This window comes from Athene noctua, chromosome 27 (genome assembly GCF_965140245.1).
Source record: "Athene noctua chromosome 27, bAthNoc1.hap1.1, whole genome shotgun sequence".
In the NCBI taxonomy this organism is placed as follows: domain Eukaryota; kingdom Metazoa; phylum Chordata; class Aves; order Strigiformes; family Strigidae; genus Athene; species Athene noctua.
Genome location: NC_134063.1, coordinates 2401419 through 2422515, shown reverse-complemented (window position 1 = coordinate 2422515; position 21097 = coordinate 2401419). Strand labels below are relative to the sequence as shown.

Sequence of the window (21097 nt, the reverse complement as noted above, 5' to 3'; positions counted from 1 at the left end):
TGAGTTCTGGATTTTCCGTTTTTCTTGGATTTGTGCATTTGCTTGAATTCTGTAGCTGGGAGGCTGGGGGCTGTATCACCTTTGGTTTGTCATATCCTGGGAAAGAGAACTTGGGGTGGGTGGGCGGGCTGGTGTGGGCAGAGAGGGAAAGCAAGTGCTGCTGTGCCTGAAGTGGCTCCAGCACACACCAGCTGTAACAGAAAGCACGAATTGCAGGGAGCAGAGTGGGTGGAGACAAGAGAAAGAGCAGGTGCTGGCTGGGCAAGGTGCTGGTGCAGCCAGGGCTGTGGGCAGAGGTCAGCTGGCACCAGCCTGTCCCAGACCATCCTCAGCTCGAGCTGCTGAGCCAAGACACGCGGCTGTTGCTCACGCAGAGCCCCCTGCTCTGTGCGATGGGGCTGGTGGATAAACTCAGCCAGTCGCAGCCTCTTCCCGCTGCAAGATCATGCAGGTTTTGCTTACTGATCCCTGAGCTGAGTGTTTCAGGGCTGAGAGAAACACATTTTTATGGGTCTTGGGCCAAACCTTGGGACTGTGTTTGTGACAGCAATTTCCCTTCCCCTGTCTGGTGCCAGAAGCATTTTTGTTGTCCTAATCCCTGGGGTCAGAGCCTTCCATTGTAGTGAAGCCTGAGCTGCTTTTCAGTCTAGGAGCAGCTTTGTGCTCCAGGTCTCTGTAGTTAATTAAATCAGTTAATGGAAGTTAATGTGATGTTTTACACGCTGAGGTAGGGTTGTGTTCCAGGGTAAGACATCAAAGATTGGCCTGTTTAATTTTGGTTCCCCTTTTACTTGCAAATCTAAAGGATTATTTCCTCCTCTTCAGTTCCTATAGTTCAGGGGTATTTTTACTGCATACCTGCATTTCCAGTGTCCTGTTCCATGCTCCTGCCCCTGGTTGCGGGAGGAAGGGGGCTGAGGGCCGGTGTGATGAGCAGGAGGCCCAGGACAGCGGTGCAGGAGCGACCTGTCACGGTGGGGATCTGCTCAGGCACTGCGTGGAGGGTGAGATGGTTCCTTCGCCTCTTCCCCTGTGAATCTGCGCTGCGGGGCTTTGAGGGATGAGCTGGGAGGTAACAACCCCTTCCCCCCTCTGGGCTGTGGCAGCTGATGGGAGCAGGGGCAGCTGCATTAGCGCTCCTGTGCTTGACGAATGGCTGGTGCCAAGAGCAGCATCTGTTGTGGGGGTACAAAGCTGACGCAAATCCTGCATGTCTGCACCTTTCCATGCCTGGCAAGGGAGGTTGTTCAGGGTTAAATCCAGGCGGGTTCATGCTCTCTTTTCAACTTGTGGTCGTGGATGCCCTCCTTGGAAACCGGGTAGTGTGTGACAAACACTAATAGCTAATAAGAACAGAATAAGGAAAAAGAAATGCAGAGCTGGAAATAGTTGCTTACATAAAGGGCTAGAGCTTCAATCTCTTTATCGTCTTAAGGAGCGGACACTTAGCTGCCTTCGACTCCTGCAGCACAAACCACAATCTGATAAGCAATCGGCTTTAGGAACCTGGCAAGTGCCACATGGCACCGTGACACGAGCAGTGCCCCTCGGCAGGGGCTCCCCACGCTCCTCAGCCCACAGCACTCATCCCTGCCAGCGTACGCCTGGCGGGAGCTTCCCATGAAGCCAGAGCTGCTGTTCCCCAGCCCGTCCTGGGAATCACTGCTTGGGGGGGTCAGGCACGATGAGGCAGCTGGGGATGAGACGCGCGAGTGTCTCTGCCAGCCTGAGGACAGGGGATCGCTGGGGGTGCTGCCAGGCACGGGGGGAAGGGGACGTCCACATCCCCTTTGCACAGGACAGCCTGGTGAAGCAGTGGAGCTCCATGCAGAATGTGATAGACAGAAGCCAGGAGAAAAGTAAGACTCCCATCCAAAGGAACAAGTACTTGCTCAACATTAATGTGGGTGGCAAATTGTTCCAGATAGCCTACAAGGTAGCGGCCCGCTATCCCATCACCAGGCTTGGGAAGCTGGCCCTTTATACAGACCCGATGAAGAAGCTGCAGCTCTGTGATGACTACTCAGTGCAGAAGAACGAATACTTCTTTGACAGAGATCCTTCAATTTTCCACTATATCTTCCACTTCTACCGCAGTGGAGTCCTGTGGATAATGGATGAGATGTGCCCCAGTAACTTTGTGGAGGAAATCGAGTACTGGGGAATCCATCTGAAATACTCCCAACACTGCTGCCGGATCCTGTTTGAGGAAAAGCAAGATGAAGTCAGTGAGTACCTGAAAATACAGAAGGAGCTGGAGGCAGAACTGGAGCCCCTGAACTCAGTGGAGCAGTTTGAGGGCAAATTTCTGGGATGGTTTCGGAAGATGATCTGGAACCTCATCGAGAACCCGTACTCTTCTGTGGCAGCCAAGATCATTGCTGTTATGTCGAGCTTCTTTGTGCTTATCTCCATCGTGGGCATGACACTGAGCACAGTGGAGGAGATGAAACACAAGACAGGGAAGATGTGGATGGAGCAGCTGGAGATGGTCTGTGCCATCTTCTTCACCTCTGAATACCTCATGCGACTCATATCCTCCTCCAGCTTCAAGAACTTTTTGCGGGCAGCGTTTAATGCTGTAGACCTGGTGGCCATCCTGCCCTTCTACATCCAGATCCTCTTTGAAAATCTGGACGATGGAGACACACTTTACCACGAGGAACTGCACAAGGTGGAGAATGTGAGCAAGCTGGGTAAAGTCCTCAAGCTCATCAAGCTCATGAGGATTTTTCGCATCCTCAAGCTGGCACGCCACTCCACCGGCCTCCGGGCCTTCGGCTTCACCATGCGCCAGTGCTACCAGCAGGTTTGCTGCCTCTTCCTCTTCATCGCCATGGGGGTCTTCACCTTCTCTGCTCTCATGCACTCGGTGGAACATGATGTCCCAGGCACCAACTTCACCAGTATCCCCTACACATGGTGGTGGGCAGCGGTAAGATGTGAGCACCTTCTTCCGGAGAGGGGTGCGGTGGGGCTCTGTGGGGAGGGGCTGCCCTGGTGCTTGAGGGATTCACCACTGCTGCTGACCAGGAGGAAAAAAAGGGCCCAGTCTTCCCACCAGCTCAGTAATGGTGGGAAACCCAGAGCCCTGCATGCTCTGAGAAAAGAAATCAGAGATTTGAACTAAGCTCAGAGGCTCAAAAGCTGGTGCTGGGGTGGGATGGTGGGGCCAAGGTGGTGGCCTGGGAACCTCCAGGCCTGGGTTAGTGACAAGGGGGATGTAACTCAGCTCGGGTTTTATCTGTCATGGGCCCCAAGTGCTGGGTGGATGTGGCTCAGACCCCGTGAGCATGGGGACAGCCGCCCAGGACAGCCTGAGGCTTGTGCATCATTGCAGCCTGGCTGGGCTCGGGGGACGTGAAGGGGTCAGAGCTTGTGGGGCTGAGCGGGGGGACCCAGGGCTGCCTGCAGGAACCAAGGATACGTGGTCACACTTTGCCTCAGCCCATGTCCTGAGAGAGGACACGGACTGGGCTGTGCTGCAGCCAGGGACAGGAGCCCTTGTTGCTGCCCTACTCGTGCTGGGAGCCGGCTGCTCTGCTGAGCTGAGCGCTGTAATAAACCTGGGATTACCTCTGAGATGAGGCGCAGCTAAAGCACTTGAGAGCCAGGGGTTAGGAGGGCATTTCGATTTGCAGATGAAATGATCCCACAGATCACTTCTGCTTTTATAATCCTCCTTGGCCACCACAGGCTGCCTGCTTCAAATTCATCCCTCCTCGAGGGGGAGTGCAAAAACACCAGATTTGAGTATTTAAAGGTCACAGGCTGATCGTGTCCCTGGTCAGCATGACTCCATGCAAAGCGCAGACCTCCCTGCCCACAGCGCTGCTCCCCTGTCATGCAGATGTGGTTCTGCCAGGTGCATTCCTGGGCAGTGCCTCTGTTTCCCTTGCAGGGAGGGTCTGGGAAGCCTCATTCCTGTGGGACTGAACAGTTTACAGCCAGGAAGCACCGGAGCCGCTGCTCCGTGGGGGCAGGAAGCTCCAGCAGACAGTCCGGCTGCTGCTGGGGCGAGTTCAGCTCGGTGACGTCCGGCTGCTTTAGAAGAGACACTTGTGAAGGGGAGGAGGGAGCAGGGAGGCTTGCCTCTGGCCTCTGCTCTCAGGGTCTCGCCCAGCCCTTTCCTTGTGGTCTCCAAGCCTGCTGGGTGCAGGCCGGGGAGCTGAGCCCTGGCCACGCAGGCTGCAGCCGCAGTGCAGGGCTGTTCCCTTCCCGTGCAGGGGCAGAGGGAGCTTGGTCCCAGCACTGGCAGGAGGGGTCTGCTGGGCTTGTCCATGTAGGATTTTATCCTTTCCCTTCCTCGCCCAGGTCAGCCTCTCCACTGTGGGCTACGGAGACACGGTGCCCAACACGGTGCTTGGCAGGATGGTGGCATTTGCCTGCATCTCCTTCGGCATCATCCTCAACGGCATGCCCATCTCCGTCCTCTATAACAAGTTTTCTGACTACTATGCCAAGCTGAAGGCCCACGAAAATGAGATCAGCCGCTCGCTCAAGCTGTCCAGGAGGATCTGCCTGAAAAAGCGAGTCCTGCAGAAGCTGTCGGAGTGCTGTGGGGCCAACCCCCGCTGTCACCACTGACCCTTCACCCCTCGGACACCCCTTCCACTGTGATGCATCCTGGCTGTCCCTGGGGCAGGTCCTGTCCCCCAGGGAGGCTCCACGATTCAGGCACCGAGCAGCAAGTCACAGCAGCATCAGGGGGGTCTGTACAGGTGCCACTGCCAGCTCAGGCTGTTTGGAGGGATGAAACGTGCCCGTGACTGTGTTGTGACCTTCCTCAATATTGCGTGCTGGGCCCCGTTGTCCCACAGGGCCGTCAGTAAAGTACCAGCTAAAGAGCATGTTGTATGACCAAGGCAGGACATCTGGCTGTGGTGGTCTGGGGCATGGGGCACCCCGAGGGCACAGGGGTGCGCAGGGGGGTGCTGGGTTTATGTGTTTTGGGAGGGGGGGAGGAGGCATCTTCAGTGGTGGCCCCTGCAAGAAGCTTCTTGAGCTCCCCTGGCTCCAAGTTGGCCAAGGCTGAGCCAGGGGCTGCACCTCTGTGATAACGTCTTTACAAAGAGGAACCTGGGAGGAGGAGTGGGAGTTGCGAGGAGGAGCTGCGAGGGAGACACCTCTGCAGACCCCGAGGTCGGTGGAAGGAAGGAGGAGGCGGCGGGGGGGGGGTGGGCTGGAGCAGAGACCCCCCTCGGCCCGTGGGGAGAGGACAGGCTGTCCCTGCGCCCATGGAGGGCACCGGGGGAGCAGATGCCGACCTGCAGCCCGGGGAGGGCCCCACGCCGGAGCAGGGGCTGTGCCTGGAGGAGGCCGGGACGCTGAGGGCAGCCCCTGCTGTGGTAGTTCAGCGCTGGGAGGGCTGTGACACACGGGAGGGACCCACGCTGGAGCAGTTCAGGAAGAATGTGTCCTGTGGGAAAAGTTTGTGAAGGACTGTCTGCTGTGAGAGGGACCTGTGCTGGAGCAGAGGAAGAATGTGAGGAGTCCTGCCCCTGAGGAAAAATGAGCAGCAGAAACAAGGGGAGATGAACTGACCACAGCCCCCATTCCCTGTCCCCCAACCCACACTGCTGCAGGGGAGGAGGGAGAGAAATCAGGATTGAAGCTGAGCCCGAGATGAAGGGAGGGGTCAGGGGAAGATGTTTTTAAGATGTGGTTGTATTTATCACTGTCCTGTTCTGCTTCATAGGTAAATTAAGTGGTGGTGGCGGCTTACAACCACCTCTCCTCCCATCGGTGGGAGGACAGGGCTCTCGTGGGATGCAGCGGAGCCTGTCTGCATGTTGGTTTTGGGATGAGATGCCTGGCCCTGGGTACACTGGGAGAGCAGCTCGGCCATCTGCATGTGCTCCAGACCCACGGGTTGGCCCTGCCCGGTGTTCACATCCCAGCGGGAGGCAGTGGGGGGGCACTTCTGTGGGGCACAGGGGAAGGATTTGCCCTCCGCTGTGGGACCTAGTCAGTGGGCTCCTGGGCGGGGATCCACCCTCCCTCTGGGTGGAATGGGGAGAAGGACCCCAGGGTGTGGGGCAGGCAGGCCAGGGAAGGGCCAGCAGCCCCTAGTCCTGCTTTCCGGTGAGGGGGAAGGAAAGTGATGCCCACCAGGCCAGGGTGGGCTTTGGTCACCTGCAAGCTGGGCTTGGAGATGAAGAGCTGCTGGGGGGTCCTGGTGTCAGCCTGGGACCACAGTTAAGCCGCTGCTGTTGGAAAGAGGCCTGGCGGGTGCTGAGCCCTCTGGCAGGGACAGCCACCCCCGCCGAGTCCTGGGCTGTGGGGGGACAAGGGGGACTGTGCCAGTGGGTGTGAGATGGGGAGCCCTGCCCTGGCCCCCAGCACCTACACCCGCCCCCCGGTACCCACATTGATACCCGCCCTCTCTACACCCCCGAGCACTGACCCACCCCCACACCGTTTTCCACCCCATTTCTCTTCATGAGGAACCCCGCCAACGGCTCTGCCTCTTCCAGGCAGCTTCACCCAGAGCTGTCCTTCCCCCCACCCCCCTGCTCCAGCAGCATCACCCCTGGGCACCCCTCCATCCCCCCCCCAACCCCAGACCCCGTCACTGCATCCCCCCATGTGCCCCCCTCCCCTGTTTGGGGATTCCTCCCACCCCGTTGCAGCCTGGCTGATGGATCCTGACATGATTCAGCTTCCAAGGAACGGGGCTCAGCAACCAAACCCCCCACCCTGGAGACTGCACTGAGGCTGAGTCTTCACCCCTCTGCTCTCACCCCCTCTCTCTCTCCCGCAGGGTGTCTGCTCGCCTGCGGCTGGTGGTCCCACAGGCAGCCTGTCGGAGAATGGCACTTTTAATAGTTCCTCTGAATTCATTTTACAAGTCACAGCAATGCAGAAATGTACAGACATTTACAGGGCACTGTACAGGCAGTTTCTGTCATATATTAGTGCTCTTGCTATATACATATAGTACAGCCTGCGGGAAGCCTCTGCACGGGCAACAAAACCTGCACACCCCCGCCCCGTGCAGGGCACCTGAAATGGAGCTTTTGCCCCGGGGCTGCCGAGTGACACGGGCTCACTCAGGTCGATTTAATCAGACCGAGGCCCTGAGTCTTCCAGGGCACCACCGGGGGGTGATGCCACCCAGGACAGAGCTGGGCACCTCCTTCCTTTGCTTGACCCGCTCTCTTTTAGAGGGTTTTGTGGGACAGAGACCCCCGCAGAGATGCTCTGGAGGGAGTGGGAGCAGCCAGTTCCACCTTCCTGCTCCTCCTGCCTCAGTGGCAGCCACAGCTCCCGGCCACCATGTCATCGTACTGCTTGAGGACCACGTTCTCGTCATCGTCGAAGTAGAGGAGGTTGATGGAGTAGAGCTTGTCGGGCACGCAGCAGGGGCTGCTGACGCCCTCGCTCAGCTTGAGGGCATTGATGATGGACTGCACGGTGGCGTGGTTCGTCGGCCGCATGTTCTCGCCCAGCGGGAAGGGGCAGGAGCCCTTGCAGTGGTAGGCGTTGTACCCCCGTGGTGAGATGATCCAGCCCGACCAGCCAATCTCCTCAAAGTCCACAGACAGGGGATGCCTCTGGCAGGGCTGGAGCCGGTCCAGTGAGCGCGCGTTGCGTGGCCCAGTCAGCTTGGGCACTGACAGCTTGGCGGGGAGGATGGGAGCCTGAGGCTGTAAATCTGCCAGAAAGAAGCACCGTTAGCCATGGCACAAGCCTGGGAGGAAGGAGACCGTGGTGCAGGCTCCCCCCCCAGTCACCCCTCCCCACAGCTGCAATGAGCCTGTTGCTCACAGCCTGTCACCAACCCAGGCAGAGCCACCGGGAGGTGACAACCTCACAGTCTGCACTCATCAGGGCAGCAAAATCCAGATTTACATCTGCAAGCCTGCACCCCTGCACCGTGAGAGATGGCCTCTCCCTCTGGCTGGAGACGAGCTTTGGCTTTGTAGGAGCCCACGTGCAGGGAGCACCCCAGTGCCCTACGGGCGAGGGGCCGGCAGCACCGAGGGAGCTGTGCCAGGGTCTGTGGGACCCACCTGGGAAGCCGGCCACGGGCTGGGAAGCTCCCCGGCGCCCGTCGTCCGTGAACAGCACCAACATGGGCTTCTTGCTCTCATGGTGGTCCCTGCCAGATGCGAACTGCAGCGGTGGGGGGTCAAGAGGGCTCCCACCCAGGCCCTGGACCGTCACCAGCAAACCCTGGTTGCTGCTTTCTTCTTCGGTCCAGTCACGAACCTGGGGAACCAAACTGTTGTCACCACAGCGCCGCAGGCCAGGACAGGCACTGCCCTGGTGTCTCCCCGCAGACCCAGCGCCCTGTCATAAGCAGGGTGGCAGGAACCAGCACCCGCCATGGCCACGCTCCATCTCCCAGCCACGGGAAGGGGCTGTGCTGCACCAGGGCTGCGGCACAGGGGACGTTGTGGCAGGAGCCAACACTGGCGTTACCGGTGGGGCGGTGGGTCCAGTCTGGGGCAGGATGGAGCAGGCCCCCGGGACTCCTGGGAGGGCTCTTACCCCCACTCCCAGAGGCTGTATCCCCCCCACATCTCTGCAGAGACTACAGATAGGAAATTGCACTGGAGCCCAAGAGGCTGCTGGGGGCGAAATGGGTTAAAAAAAGCTCCTGCGTGCAAACCCCCAGGGTATCCTCTGTGCCACCCAAAGGAGGGGAAAAGCAACTCACAGCCTGTGTGATGGCAAAGACCTCCCAGCCTGAGCCCTGCAGTGAGACCAGCCTGGCCGCCAGCAGCTTCTTCCCTCCGGGGGTGTCCAGCTCACTCTTGTCCAGCACTTGGTAGACGCTGACCTGGGGAAGGCAGCAAAGGGCTGTTACCACCAGCGTGTCCTGCCCCGGGGGAGAGACCCCAGACAGAGGAAAAAAAGGTGGAAGATGGGGGGATTTGTTAGCTTGGGTTTGTCACAACTCTCAGGTGCCTTGGCTGGTGTGTGCACAAACCAGTATGATATTTATGAACTCGCTATGGTTAAATTATTGTGATTCTCCGTGCCACGTGATGACATTTGGTTGTATGAATTTCACAGAGCCAGGTCACGCTCCCACTGCAGGCGAGTGACCCCAGCGTGCCAGTAACATCCCTGCTCCCATCCCCAGCCTGTCCCCACCCCCATGCCCAGCCCCGGCCCATCTCCATCCCGTCCCCCTCCTCACCTGGCAGAAGTGGTGCCTTTTGGGCCCATCAGTGACCCTCGGCCAGAGGCGGAAGAGATGCAGCTCTGCCGTCAAGATCTTCTCATTCTTGGCCACGCTGGAGAGGATGAAGAGGAACCGCATCTTCTCGCCGTGAGCTGGAGGGAAGGACAGGTTGAGAAGTGGAGCCAAACTGGGGCAGCACCTTCACCAGCCACGTTTAGCCCCTTCCCGCAGCCCCATCCCCATCCCTGCGGGGACACAGACACACACACCCCCCCCCCCCCCCCCTTACTTTTATCCAAGAAGCTGCGGACTGTGTTGCCCTCCAGGATGTCGGGGTTCTTGGTGACACCGTCTGCGTTGGCGACAGTGTTGAATAGATCCACCATGTACTGGGGCGGCTGCTTGAAGTGAGCCGGGGGGGGCGGAGGGTCTTCCATGCCAAAGACTTCCAGGAGCCTCTTCAGCGCCTCGGCCCGCCGGCTCGCCGCACCGGCCGGGCTCGGGCACGCCGGCTTGGCCAGAGGCAGCAGCAGCAGCAGGACGGTCCCCAGCATGGCTCTGCCGTCCCTGCCCCAGCTCCACTCCCCCCTGCCTCCCCGGTGCCGCATTTATAACGGGCTGGAAAGATGGATTGGAGTCAAATATGCACAAGAGCAATCAGGAGGGTAAAGAGAGCTAATTGCCATGCTAACAAGGTGCGAAGCTGGGGCCCTGCACCAATTAGCCCCAGTACACAAGCGGGAGGGGACAAGGCTCACCCCAGCCCTCCCCAGGGCTGGTGGGGGACACTGGGGTCTGGGGCTGCAGCAGCCCCTCGGCCAGGCCCTGCCTGGGCTGCATTTGCTCTCTGTAGGAGACTAACTGGTTTTCAGTGATGGCGCTAAGGGGACAAACAGGAGGACCTGTGTGTGGAGGAATGCAGCCCCCCCAGAGGCTGATGAGCATCCCCTTCCCATCCCTGTCCTGCTGCAGCACCTTGTGCTGCCGGGACCGAGGGGCATTGGGGGGGGGCAATCGGTGTCACACGAGTGTCCCCATCCCGAGTCCCTGTCAAGCAGTGCCCGTAGACCCTTCACACAGCAGGGCCAGCCCAGGCTGTGCGTCCCCCGACCCTCCCCGCTGCGATGGGGAGCAACCGCTCCATTTCAGGAGCCCGGCGAGCCAACACCACAGGGCAAAGTGGGTTTTCAGGAGAGACCCAGCAGCCTGGGGGATGCAGCTGCCATCCACAGCACGGCCAGGCCCTGGGCTGTGGCAGGAACTCAGCAGCAGGAGGAACCAAACTGAATAGGAGTGTTTGTTGGGGTTTTTTTAAATAGCCATTTGGCTTCCTGGAGATTAAAAGGTGTTTGCTGTTAATTCCTGAATGCTTGTTATTAATAAAATATGGACTCTGGATGACGGGATAAAAGCCAATTCTTTTGCTATTATTCCCCAATCACAGAGAAACTGGGTTGGTGAAGGTGGATGTGTTGACACAGTACACTTGGACTCTACATTGCCGTTTGTTTTAATGCCACATGACTGAACAAAAAAAATTACATGATACCCTCTGGTGCATCAGATAAAAAGAGCAGGATTAGAAAAGCCTGTTAGATTTTATAGAGAATAAGGAGAGCCCCTGTGAATGAGGACCACAGGGACGGGCTGTGTGAGAGGTTTGGCACAAAGAGGGGAAGGTGCAAGGCCAGAGCCAGCACTGTCCTTCTGTCTGTCTGCCAGCAGGCCCGGGCAGCCCTCCCTGGCCCCACCGGCACCCAGCCAACGCGGTAGGAGACAAGCCAAAGGCTACTTGCCCAGTTGGTGTCTATAATTTATTCTAATCCAAGGTTTGGCAGGTGAAAGGGCTGTTAATTATCCAGAATAGGCAGGGAGGCTCTGACAGGCTTGAGTTAACTGATAGAGGAAACTATTTGTATCCTCTGGATTTTCTCCTTTTCCCAGCTCACCAGTGGCTGCGGCATGTCCTCCAGGATAACCGTGATTGCCTGTAGAGGGGAAATCTCTGCCCCAACAGCCCTACTACCTACCTTTTTCCCTCTCCAACTCCTGCTCCACGTTTTGTAAATGGGATATAGCTGGGCTGGTGCAATCCCCAGCCCCTGGCTGCATCCCCCTGGGATGCCTGGGCACAGATGGAGGGGCCATGGGGCTGCACAGCAGAGCCCCGAGGAGCTGCGAATTGCCCGTGATGTTTATTTTACAAGTTGCAAAACATTTTGGAGAGGGTTCATTTATACAAGCATAGCTTTTATTCAAAAAAAATAGCCTTCTCTCATTTACATATACTACAGACAGTCTGGTGGGGGCCTTGCAGGACACCCCAACCCCCCCGCTACCCCCTGCACTTGCACTCCCGGATGGCCACGACGGTGCGAACGCGGTCCCGGCGGCTCCTGACCGTGTGTACATCGTACCGGTGAGGGGCACAGCGGCTGGAGGCAGCTTCTGCCCAAACCAGACATTTCTCTTCGCCGTGTGAGTCCCTGCAGTTAGAGACAAACCCAGTACATCCCCCGGCCCCCCGCGTTTCATCCCCTGGGAAAAGGGCAGATTTCCCGGAGCAGGGGAGGGGAGGAGGGAGGCAGTTTGCTTCTGCCTGCACCTATTCCTCACTCCTGGTGTAACTCGCTGAACTGTCTCCTCCCTCTCGGCCTGGGCTATTTCTTTCTGTTTTGATTTGCTTCCCTTTGCATTTGCCACATCTTCGTGTCTGCAAGCAACACAAAGAGCTGCCCCCCATCCCCTGGCCTGAAACAACTGTCTGGACCCCCCCTGACCCAGAGCATCCTCATCCTCCTCCTGCCCCACAGCATTGCGGGCGGCAGGAACGGCACATCCCAGCCGCTGTCAGGACCCATCTGTGTCTGCCATCACGGGGGGGGCACAAGCTCCATAACCAGCTGCCCAGTGGGCCAAATCCGGCACCAGCAGCAGGAGGTTACCCTTCATCCCTGGAAGCACGGAGCAGTGTGCTGCTGCGGCACCACTGCAACCACTGCCCTGCCCCAGCTTTGTCCCTGCGTGGGGAGTGAGCTGTGGGTGCTCCTGTGTTACCCCGGGAGCAGCAGATTGCTTGAGAGGGTTGGGAACAGCTCAAACCTGCCTCTGGATGTGCGGATGTGCCCGGGAAAGAGAACGGCCGGATCCTGGCAGCTGTGCTTACCTAAGCAAGCAGGGATCCCCCGAGGAGCAGCTGCCCAAGCACCTTCCCACATCAATTTCCTGCAAAGATTTGCAAAACAAAGGCATGAAAATCCCCTACAACACCTCGCTGGGGACTCCCCAGGGGACCCAGTCACTTCACCCTCCACCCTCCCTCCATCCTCAGGCTGAACATACACCCCTGAGAAACCACAGCAGCGAGACAAAGCTTGTAAGAAGTATTTTGGGTCACACCAGTGTCTATTGAGTCAGAAGTCCCTGTGCACAAAGGTATGTTGAAGTAGAGTCTCTGTTGAACTGAGCTTAAGACATACTCGATTAAATATTTTTTAAAAATAAAGCTCTCGCTGCTCTCTTAATTATTTTTTGAAGAAATCCTCACCCAAAGGCCATTTGTTACTTTATGGTACTGATGTACACACAAATTAGCGGCAGTAAAATACATTTTATAACGTAAGATAATATAAAAGTGAGATTTTAACCACTATAGTTTGTTGCCAGGGTGTGCATAGCTCCACCAGGGTGAAGCTGCCCATGTCAGAGCATCCACCTGGCTGTTCAAACCCCACGTGTGGGCCCAGAAGCACAGCTGAGCCCACCAGAGAAGAGGCCAAGCTGTGGGGAACCAACCTTGAGCCGTTCCTCCCTGTGTCCTGCAGAACTGAGCACAATTTCATAATAATATTCCACCTGGGAAACACGATAGCATTTTTCCTTCATTTCGCAGTTCTCCAGTGTCTGAACCACCTCCCCACCTTGTGGGTTTTTGACTAGAGCAGTGCTGAACTTTGTGGGCATGCAGAAAAGTCCATCTGCAAGGAAACAAGAAGGAAATTTAATCTGGGGCTGCATCTGAGGCTACTATGGCTGCAGCATCTTCACCGGGGTTCTCCCAAGCTCCACAGATGCAGCGTCAGGCTCCGGTGTCCAGCGCCTGGCGTGGAAAGTGATGTTGTCTGTGTGAGGGCCCGCAGCTGAGAGTTTGGGGCTCAGTCCTTCACCAGCTCAGGGCCTCAGCAACAGGTTTTGTTCCTCCATCTCAGTTTCAGACCACAGGGTAAAGAGGTTATTCTGGGTGCAAACTGTGAAAACCTGACCCTGTGAAAGCCCCATCTCTGGGGAGACAGCCTGAGCTATTACACATTATCTTTGAGAAAAAGTGTCTTTGAACATAAAATATTCATGGCAATGCTTTTTCCAGACATGCTCTCACACCAGGGAGCTGGGGAACATTATCTAACATTGACTCATTCAGCATTTCTCTCTGGATCTGCCAGGGGCTGTGCCCTGCATGGGCTTCTTGGATGCTGGAGCCAGTGTCACCAGCTCTCCTGGAGACATATTCCCCGGGGCACCTCCAGAGGATTTCCTCTCAGCTTTCCATGCAAGCAGACGAGCTGGCTGGGGCTGGGGTGATGGAGGCAGCATCTCCCCACATCAGCCCGAGTTTCTACATCTGTCCTACCCACATTGTAGGGTGGAGGAAGGAGGGTACAAAGTGGGAGGAAAGGGAAGGCAGGCGACTGCCCTGGTTCTGGGGGCACAGGGCCAAGTCTTGTTTTGCCTTTTCTTTCCCTCTTCAAGCTTTAAGTCAGTGAAGAATTCCCAGGGAAAAAAAAAGCGATGTTCAGATTTGACATACCCAGTCTGATTGTTAAGGAAGCCATGCAGAGAGCAGGGTGAAGGGGGCTTTGGGTGGACATGCTGACAGCCCACACCTTCGCTGCCATGTCACCTCCAAGCCAGGACACGCAGCCTCTGTGGCAGGGCCCGGCTGGCCCAGGCAGGGGCTCAGCAGCTGGAGAGGAGAGACAGAGGCTCCTCCAGCAATAACTCGTGTCCAGCTGGAAGGAAACAGGCACAGATTGTCCTGCCTGGCTCAGCCTGAACCTATGTTATCACAGAATCAACCAGGTTGGAAAGGACCTTGAAGATCATCTAGTGTCCAACTGTTAACCTAACACTGACCGTTCCCAACTACACCAGATCCTAACTAAGGGTATGAGTCAACGCAATTCTTAAACCCCTCCAGGGATAGGGACTCCATCACCTCCCTGGGCAGCCCATTCCAACACCCAACAACCCCTTCTGCAAAGAAACACTTCCTAATATCCAGTCCAAACCTTCCCTGGTGCAATTTGAGGCCATTCCCTGTTCTGCATAGAAGCAGTTATTTTGCTAAATCTCCCAGTTTTTCTCTCCCTCACCAAGTAAATTAGGATTAAAACCTCCGTTGCATGAGCTGGAGGAGGGGAAGAAGGATGGGTAAATCAGTCTTAAGTTTTGGCTCTAAATAGGACCTTGTCTTGCCCTGTCCCAACCCTTGGCTGCAGGTCCTTCAGGGACTGGCTTTAAAATGGTTGTGAGAGTTTCCTGCCCCTTCCCAGCTGCTTCATCAGCTGCTGGAGGAGATTTCTTTGTTCCAAGATGGGGCTGTGTTTTCAAGGGAGGAAAAAGCATTTTCTAAAAGCAAATCTCTTTGGGCTGCCTTAAGAGAGGAACACAAAATGACAACTGATTTCTGGAAGCCAGTATTTCTGCGCGAGATTTTAACATCCTCCTCCAGGCCTACTGCTCCTCTGACGTTTCCAGTCTTTAACATGACACTGAAAGTGTCAGCCTGATTTTACAGGGGAAAATCCAGAAGGAAAGTGCAGAGACCAGCCCTAGGGCAGAGGCAAATCTGGGGGTGAGTCCACATTTCCCAGCCCTGGGCCATTATCACTGAATGAGCCACTGTCCATTAGCCACCCTGGGGACAACAGCATCCTCCAGCACCTTCCAGTCACAAGTCTGGGAGGTAAATGCTGATTCTCCCACCTCTGGAAAAAAGCACTTCACACTGCCTAATTTTCTTTTCCACTTGCTGTGTCCTGCAGCTGGATTTTCACAAGCTGCAGGGCTGTCTGTGTGCAGACCCTCCTCTAGCTCTTGGAGGATGGGACACACGTCAGCAAGCAGAGCCCTACGGGGTTTTGTTTTCTTGGCCACACATCTGGCTTCCCCAGCCCCTCTAGCTCAGGCTCTTCGCTGCTTTTCAAGCTCACATTAGGGCTCGCACTGGTCTCTGTCCCTCTCTAGTGGCTGTTGTACAGTCGTGTCACAGGAGCTGCCGGGAAGTTTTTAACAGGATGGTTTTAGATGCAGAAATGCCAATAAAATGTCATCAACAAATTCAAGGAGAACTGATTTTATCAAATAGTTGTGGAAATTCCGTTCTGATAAAACCAGATCAGTTCATCTTCACTTACATGAGTCTTGGGTTTTTTTATGTGTGAACTCACAATACATCACACCAGTTCAGGATGAATCCATTCCACTTTATCCCAGTGGAAGATTCTGATCTGTCTGGAACAATTTAGTTTGGAGTTTCCATTTCCAGTGATTTCTGAAACATCAGTGTAGTTCACTGGTGTTGAGATGGAAGGGCATTTCAGGCCATCAGAAAGGGAACTCCATTTTTCACTCTCTGCTAAGTGGTCTGGTTTTGGTAGAGCTTTTATCACCAGGGTGGTTTTCTTGCTTTGAGTGGGTGGGTTGGAGCAGAGACCCCAAGGTCCCTCCCAAGACTGTGTTACTCTGATTCTATGATCTCTGGTTAGAAGACACTTGCCCATAACATGAGATGGTTCTATATCCATCCTCACACCATGCACAGGGGCAGAGAATTAGCATTTCACCTGCAGACCTGTGCTGTCAGCACCCAGGGACAGAAGGGAAAAGAAAACTCAAATGCTGAAAGTATAAAACACAATCCCTTTTCCACCTAAGGCAAAGAGGGTTTGTGTGGCAGAGCAGAGCATTGTTAGATCACAGAATCATTCAGGTTGGAAAAGCCCCTCGGGATCATCGAGTCCAACCCTCAGCCCGACTCTACAAAGTTCTCCCCTACCCCACATCCCTCCACAGCTCATCCCAACGGCCCTTAAACCCCCCCAGGGATGGGGACTCCCCCCTCCCTGGGCAGCCTGTTCCACTCTCTGACCACTCTTGCTGGGAAACATTTTCTCCTCCTGCCCAGCCTGACCCTCCCCTGTGGCAGTTTCCAGCCGTTCCCTCTTGTCCTGTCCCTGATCCCCTGGGAGCAGAGCCCAGCCCCAGCCTCTCTGCAATGTCCTGTCAGGAGCTGCAGAGAGGGATGAGGGCTCCCCTCAGCCTCCTCCTCCTCACACTGAACACTCTCAGCTCCTTCCCTGGCTCCTCACAGGATTGATTCTCCAGCCCTTCCCCAGCCTCGTTGCCCTCCTCTGCACTCGCTCCAGCCCCTCGAGATCTCTCTCGTATTGAGGAGCCCAAACCTGGACACAACGCTCCAGGTGTGGCCTCCCCAGTGCAGAGCACAGGGGGACTGTCACCTCCCTGCTGGCACTGGTCACACAGAAGGGCTCGTCCCCGATTCCTGGGGGGCGCAGAGCCCTCCATCGTTCCCTTACCTGCAGTGTAGGTTGGGTCAGAGCATTTCCCCACGTCGACTGTGACCTCCCAGGGAGAGTCTGGAAAGAAGGTTTTCAGAGCTGGGAGACGGAGACATTCCTCGGGGCAGGTGCTGCAGTGGCAGCCGTCGACCACCTCCACGTGCCGCACGCCCCCCAGGAGCAGGAGCCGCTCCACGTGCAGGCGGGCAGGTTCGCAGCAGGAGCCCGCAGGGCAGGAGCGTGGCGCTCCCGGCCGCAGCGCCGAGTCGGGGCCCCTCACCTGCAGCTGCACGGAACACGGCATATACACCACTAAAAACATGTCATGGAAAACAACCTCCGGCATCAGTTCCCCCATAAAAACCTCTTCTACCTAGAACTGATTCCGCTTTCACTCCTTTCTCCCCGCACAGCAGCACGGTGTAGCTGTGGTGCTGCCCCTCCCAGTGACACATCGATTTCAAAACTCTTTCCCCAAACCCTGCTACAATCAGCTGAACTCTACTGGCTACAGCAGCCCTTGTTTCACCCCAGACTCCTGATCTGGAGGGTCAGCGTGATGACAGCTCTGTGGGACGAGTGTGGACCCACCCGCCTGGAAGATGTTGCACCAGCAGTGCCACAGTTGGTGACAACAGTGGGACAAGCGGCAACAAGATTTTCCACAGTTACAGACCCCCAGCTGAAGACTCACAGGACACACATGTACAGCACCCTGCAGAGCTTGTTTCCGTTCCCTCTCCAGTGTCAGTTATCCTGGTGGAGATGGGACTTCAGGCTACATCAGCTCTCCTGGGATAAGGGCAGCCTGTGCATAGCTGTGTCCCCAAATGCGCAGGCTCCTTCTAGCCCCTCCTCGGAGTGACACACAGAGTGTGATAAGGGAATGACACAAGCACCTCAAAGGCCAGGTATTTATTCATGAAATCACAGGTCCTGTCAGTTTTGCTCAACCAGGCAGAAAAAGGCCTCGTACATATAGGACACCAGCTCTCACGTACAGCAGATGTGGCTGAAAGAGCTGGTCTTGCTGCTGGGCTGGGGGAGGACAGAAATGCGCACGGATGCTGCCTGGAGCAGCTGGGCAGGTGCTGTGATAGCCCTCCAGATGAACTCTGGCCCTTCCTCTGCCACCAGCTATCCAGCAATGCTGGAGAGTTTCCATTTGTTTGCATAATCCACTGTTGCCTGGCTAAGGGAGGACAAGAGGCTCAGGGATGGGTTTTTTGCAATGCAGAAGCCAAAAATGGGTATTTTAAAACATGCATAAAGTCCCAGCCCCAGTCACCCATGTATGACCTTCACCCAGACCCAACCGCTCCTGCCATGGAGATGACACAAACACACTTTTCTCACCTTCTTGCTTCTAAGGAAATCAAGCATGGAGGAGTGTCTGGAGAGCCCCAGGAAGCCGGGATGGGGGGAGCTGATCCCCTGGGACAGGCAGCTGGACCCGCACTTCCCAACATCCACGCTGACAGGACTGCCAGAGACATCTGTGATACACAACATTGACAAAAGCATTACTCCTCACTATTTATGTGATGCTGGGGAGGCCCAAGCTCAAACCAGGGTTGCCTATGACACAAACACTGAACAAAAAGACATGGTCCACCCTGGGGAAGTCTGCCTGGGGGAGAGATTCCTTCAGCCTGAGCACCCACAGAAATCCCAGAGAAAGCCCTTCACTAGTGCTGCAGGTGTGTGTAAATGTAAAACATTTCATAATAGACTGGAAAGAACAGCACAGAATAAGAAGAATGCCATTAAAAATTCACTAGGAAACAGTAGGTTTTCTTTAGTGAACTCATGAAGGATGGGGTGAGAATAGATGAATACATTGAGCAGCAAAAGGAAAATGTGAACGCTCAGCTGTCGCTGAGCTGCAGACCTCGAACATACTGAACAAGCCTGAGCACCCAGGGGGTTCGGGGCAGAGAGAGACACCCAGCCCTGCTCGCCTAGAGCCCGACGAACTGTCCATGAGCTGTTTGAGCTGAAGACAAACCGGCCACCTCCCTCCCACCGGCACACGGGGAGGTGGGAGCAGCTGTGGGAACAGCGGAGACACAGAACCAGGCATGCAGGTTTAGATCTGTTTGCTGTAAAATATCAACAGTTACAGGCTAATGGCTGTTTCTTCTGGAAATCCTCAAATGAGCTATTTTTCCCCAACAGTGCTGCCCACACTCAAAGAGTTGATTGATGTAAATCCTCATTTCATCATATAACAGGGAAGGAAACTGGCTTTAAATGTGCCCACTAAGCTGTTCAACACCACTGTAATTCATCTGCTTTAACCTGCTGGAGTTGCAGGCCCAGCGTGCGCTGCCAAACTTTAATTTTGCATTGATTTAAAAACTGATCTTCAGTGTCAGTGTGAGAGACATCCCTCATCCCCACGCTGCACGACTCCAGGAAATACGTAGAGACATTTTAAACTCACATTTGGGTTATAGCTGCTGCTAGCTGCCTGGGGATTCCTTTGCCCAGGAGCCAGGTAGCAGTTTGTAGTGTATTAGCCACTCCCTGGTGCTGATCCCTGTGGATGCTCCTCACCCGCAGCAAGAGGCAGGCAGCTGGTCACTTGGCAAAGGACACTTTGCCAGCTGAAGACACTGTTAACCCCTGCTCTCCCATCCCTGCAGCAATACAGGCCGTGTTTATTATTTTTATCACTTTATCTATTACTATTTTTACTATTTTCATCATTATTTACTCTTCTGAAGTTGTTTCCTTTGTAGATGACAAACTGTCACTGCTTGTGACAGCTCTTAAATTGGATATGATAATTTTATAATTCCTACTGTTCCCATAAGAACCTGATATTTTGCGAACACTGAAGACTAAATTTGTACAAGTACTGTTCTCATGCACTGAAAAAAACCTAAGAAACCTCAGACTTCGGCTATAGTTTAAAGCCATTTTCACGTACCTGCGCTAAAATCAGCTGCAGCTCATTCTGTGTAGCCTTATGGCCAGTGCAAGGGGAACTGAAACCAAAGGCTACTCCTCAAGTCCACAGACTTTTTTTCTGGTGAACAAATGGAGCTATTTCCTACTTTCTCTGCACAGTAAAGTCAGGACACCCTGTTGTCTTGCTGACAGCCGTTCCAATGTTAAACCTGGGAAGTAAAAGTCTGTGGTAGTCCTGAACTCATGCAGTACCAGAGGCAAACACAGAATTCAGACACAGAATTCAACCACATTGCAGCACACCAGTACAGAAAATGAAGACTCCTTCGTGCAGATGAACAGACCTAGGGGCCAGGCTACTCATCATTTCCTCTTCTACAAAACATACTTTAAGTGCTGGATTTTCTGGGCAAGTCCCCAGTGTATTTCTGTCCTTAGAAGTCACTACAATAATTTTGATATAAAGAAACATCTGAGGGATGATGGGCAGGACATGAGTGGGGAAGCTTAGAGGATCCAGGTTTCCTGCAGGCATAGGGGGAACTCACCATGCCCGACGTGGAGGAAATGGCTCTGCCTCCTGCAGCAGCCCCTCTCTGCAAACAGGTTCCCTTGCTCGTCCTCTCTGCCAGCGGCTCCAGCACCTGCAGTCACAAACCATCAAGCCCAGCATCACCCCAGTTATAATTCACCACCTTTCCTGCTTGAGATGGGAGGAGGCACTGAGCGCCAGGCACGAGGCTGCAGCCACCTGCAGTCCTGAACCAAATTGCTTCAGTTTAAGGAAGAGATTTAGAGTAGTTATGAATGGATGTGACCTGTTTGACCTCTCAGACCTAGCTAGCTGGACTGTTTGATTAGTCCAAGAAAATGCTGTGTTTAGCCATTTTTTATCTTAGGACATCAATCCCCTGCTTTCTTCTACTTCCACGTTACTGCAATGTGAGCTCGGGTAAGAGGAGTGATCTCACACAGCACAAAGCAGCTCCAAGGCACTAAACTCCCCAAAGATTTCTGCACAGCAGCCTCCTCCGAGACAAACCCTGAATTATTTGCTGAGTGCAGACAATCCTCCAAGCTGCTCACAGTGAAGCACCATAGAAAACATGCACCGTGCCCATACAGAAACACCAGATATGAATGAAGCCCACATGCAGCCTCATACCACGCACCCGCACGAGCCCTTTTCTCTCCTGTGCAAGAGGCCAAAGCAGCAAGAAGGAAAAATGAACTTACTGGCAAAGATGGGAGCATGCAACAGCCCTGTGAAGAAGACTACAGCTAGTGGGTCCTGCATACTGCGCCCTGGGAAACACAAAAAGGCCTCCAGGATCTCTGATATTTATACCAGGCCCTCCCTCAGCAGGCGAGAAGGTGAACATCTCGGAGACAAATGGGTTCGCATACCACCAGCAAATGTCTCCAGATTGTGATCTGAACAAACACCTAAGCAGCCTGGGCTGTG

General features: G+C 55.1%; 3 protein-coding genes across 4 annotated transcripts; 1 reads left to right on the top strand and 2 right to left on the bottom strand.

Moving 5' to 3' along the window:
• Positions 1–1487: 1487 nt before the first annotated feature.
• Positions 1488–7219, top strand: LOC141971021 (potassium voltage-gated channel subfamily V member 2-like). Of its 2 annotated transcripts, XM_074928079.1 has the most exons (3): positions 1488–2935; positions 4315–5142; positions 6764–7219. In XM_074928079.1, the coding sequence occupies exons 1-2, from the start codon at positions 1685–1687 to the stop codon at positions 4585–4587; spliced, it is 1524 nt and encodes a 507-aa protein (XP_074784180.1). In that variant the 5' UTR covers positions 1488–1684; the 3' UTR covers positions 4588–5142; positions 6764–7219. The 2 variants fall into 2 exon arrangements, with proteins under 2 accessions (XP_074784180.1, XP_074784181.1); XM_074928080.1 differs by lacking the exon at positions 6764–7219 and having other exon boundaries at positions 1488–2942; positions 4315–4553.
• Positions 7220–7241: 22 nt separating this feature from the next.
• On the bottom strand, positions 7242–10532 carry LOC141971022 (bone morphogenetic protein 2-like). The gene is made up of 5 exons (XM_074928081.1): positions 9426–10532; positions 9152–9288; positions 8666–8788; positions 8016–8214; positions 7242–7657 (listed from the first exon to the last, which is right to left on the bottom strand). Exons 1-5 carry the CDS (start codon positions 9742–9744, stop codon positions 7251–7253), a joined length of 1185 nt encoding a protein of 394 aa, XP_074784182.1. The 5' UTR covers positions 9745–10532; the 3' UTR covers positions 7242–7250.
• A 939-nt stretch (positions 10533–11471) lies between these two features.
• On the bottom strand, positions 11472–20929 carry LOC141970806 (uncharacterized). Its single transcript, XM_074927690.1, has 7 exons — positions 20869–20929; positions 20181–20276; positions 18073–18212; positions 16735–17002; positions 12932–13113; positions 12303–12361; positions 11472–11622 (listed from the first exon to the last, which is right to left on the bottom strand). Exons 1-7 carry the CDS (start codon positions 20927–20929, stop codon positions 11472–11474), a joined length of 957 nt encoding a protein of 318 aa, XP_074783791.1.
• Between the last annotated feature and the right edge of the window lie 168 nt (positions 20930–21097).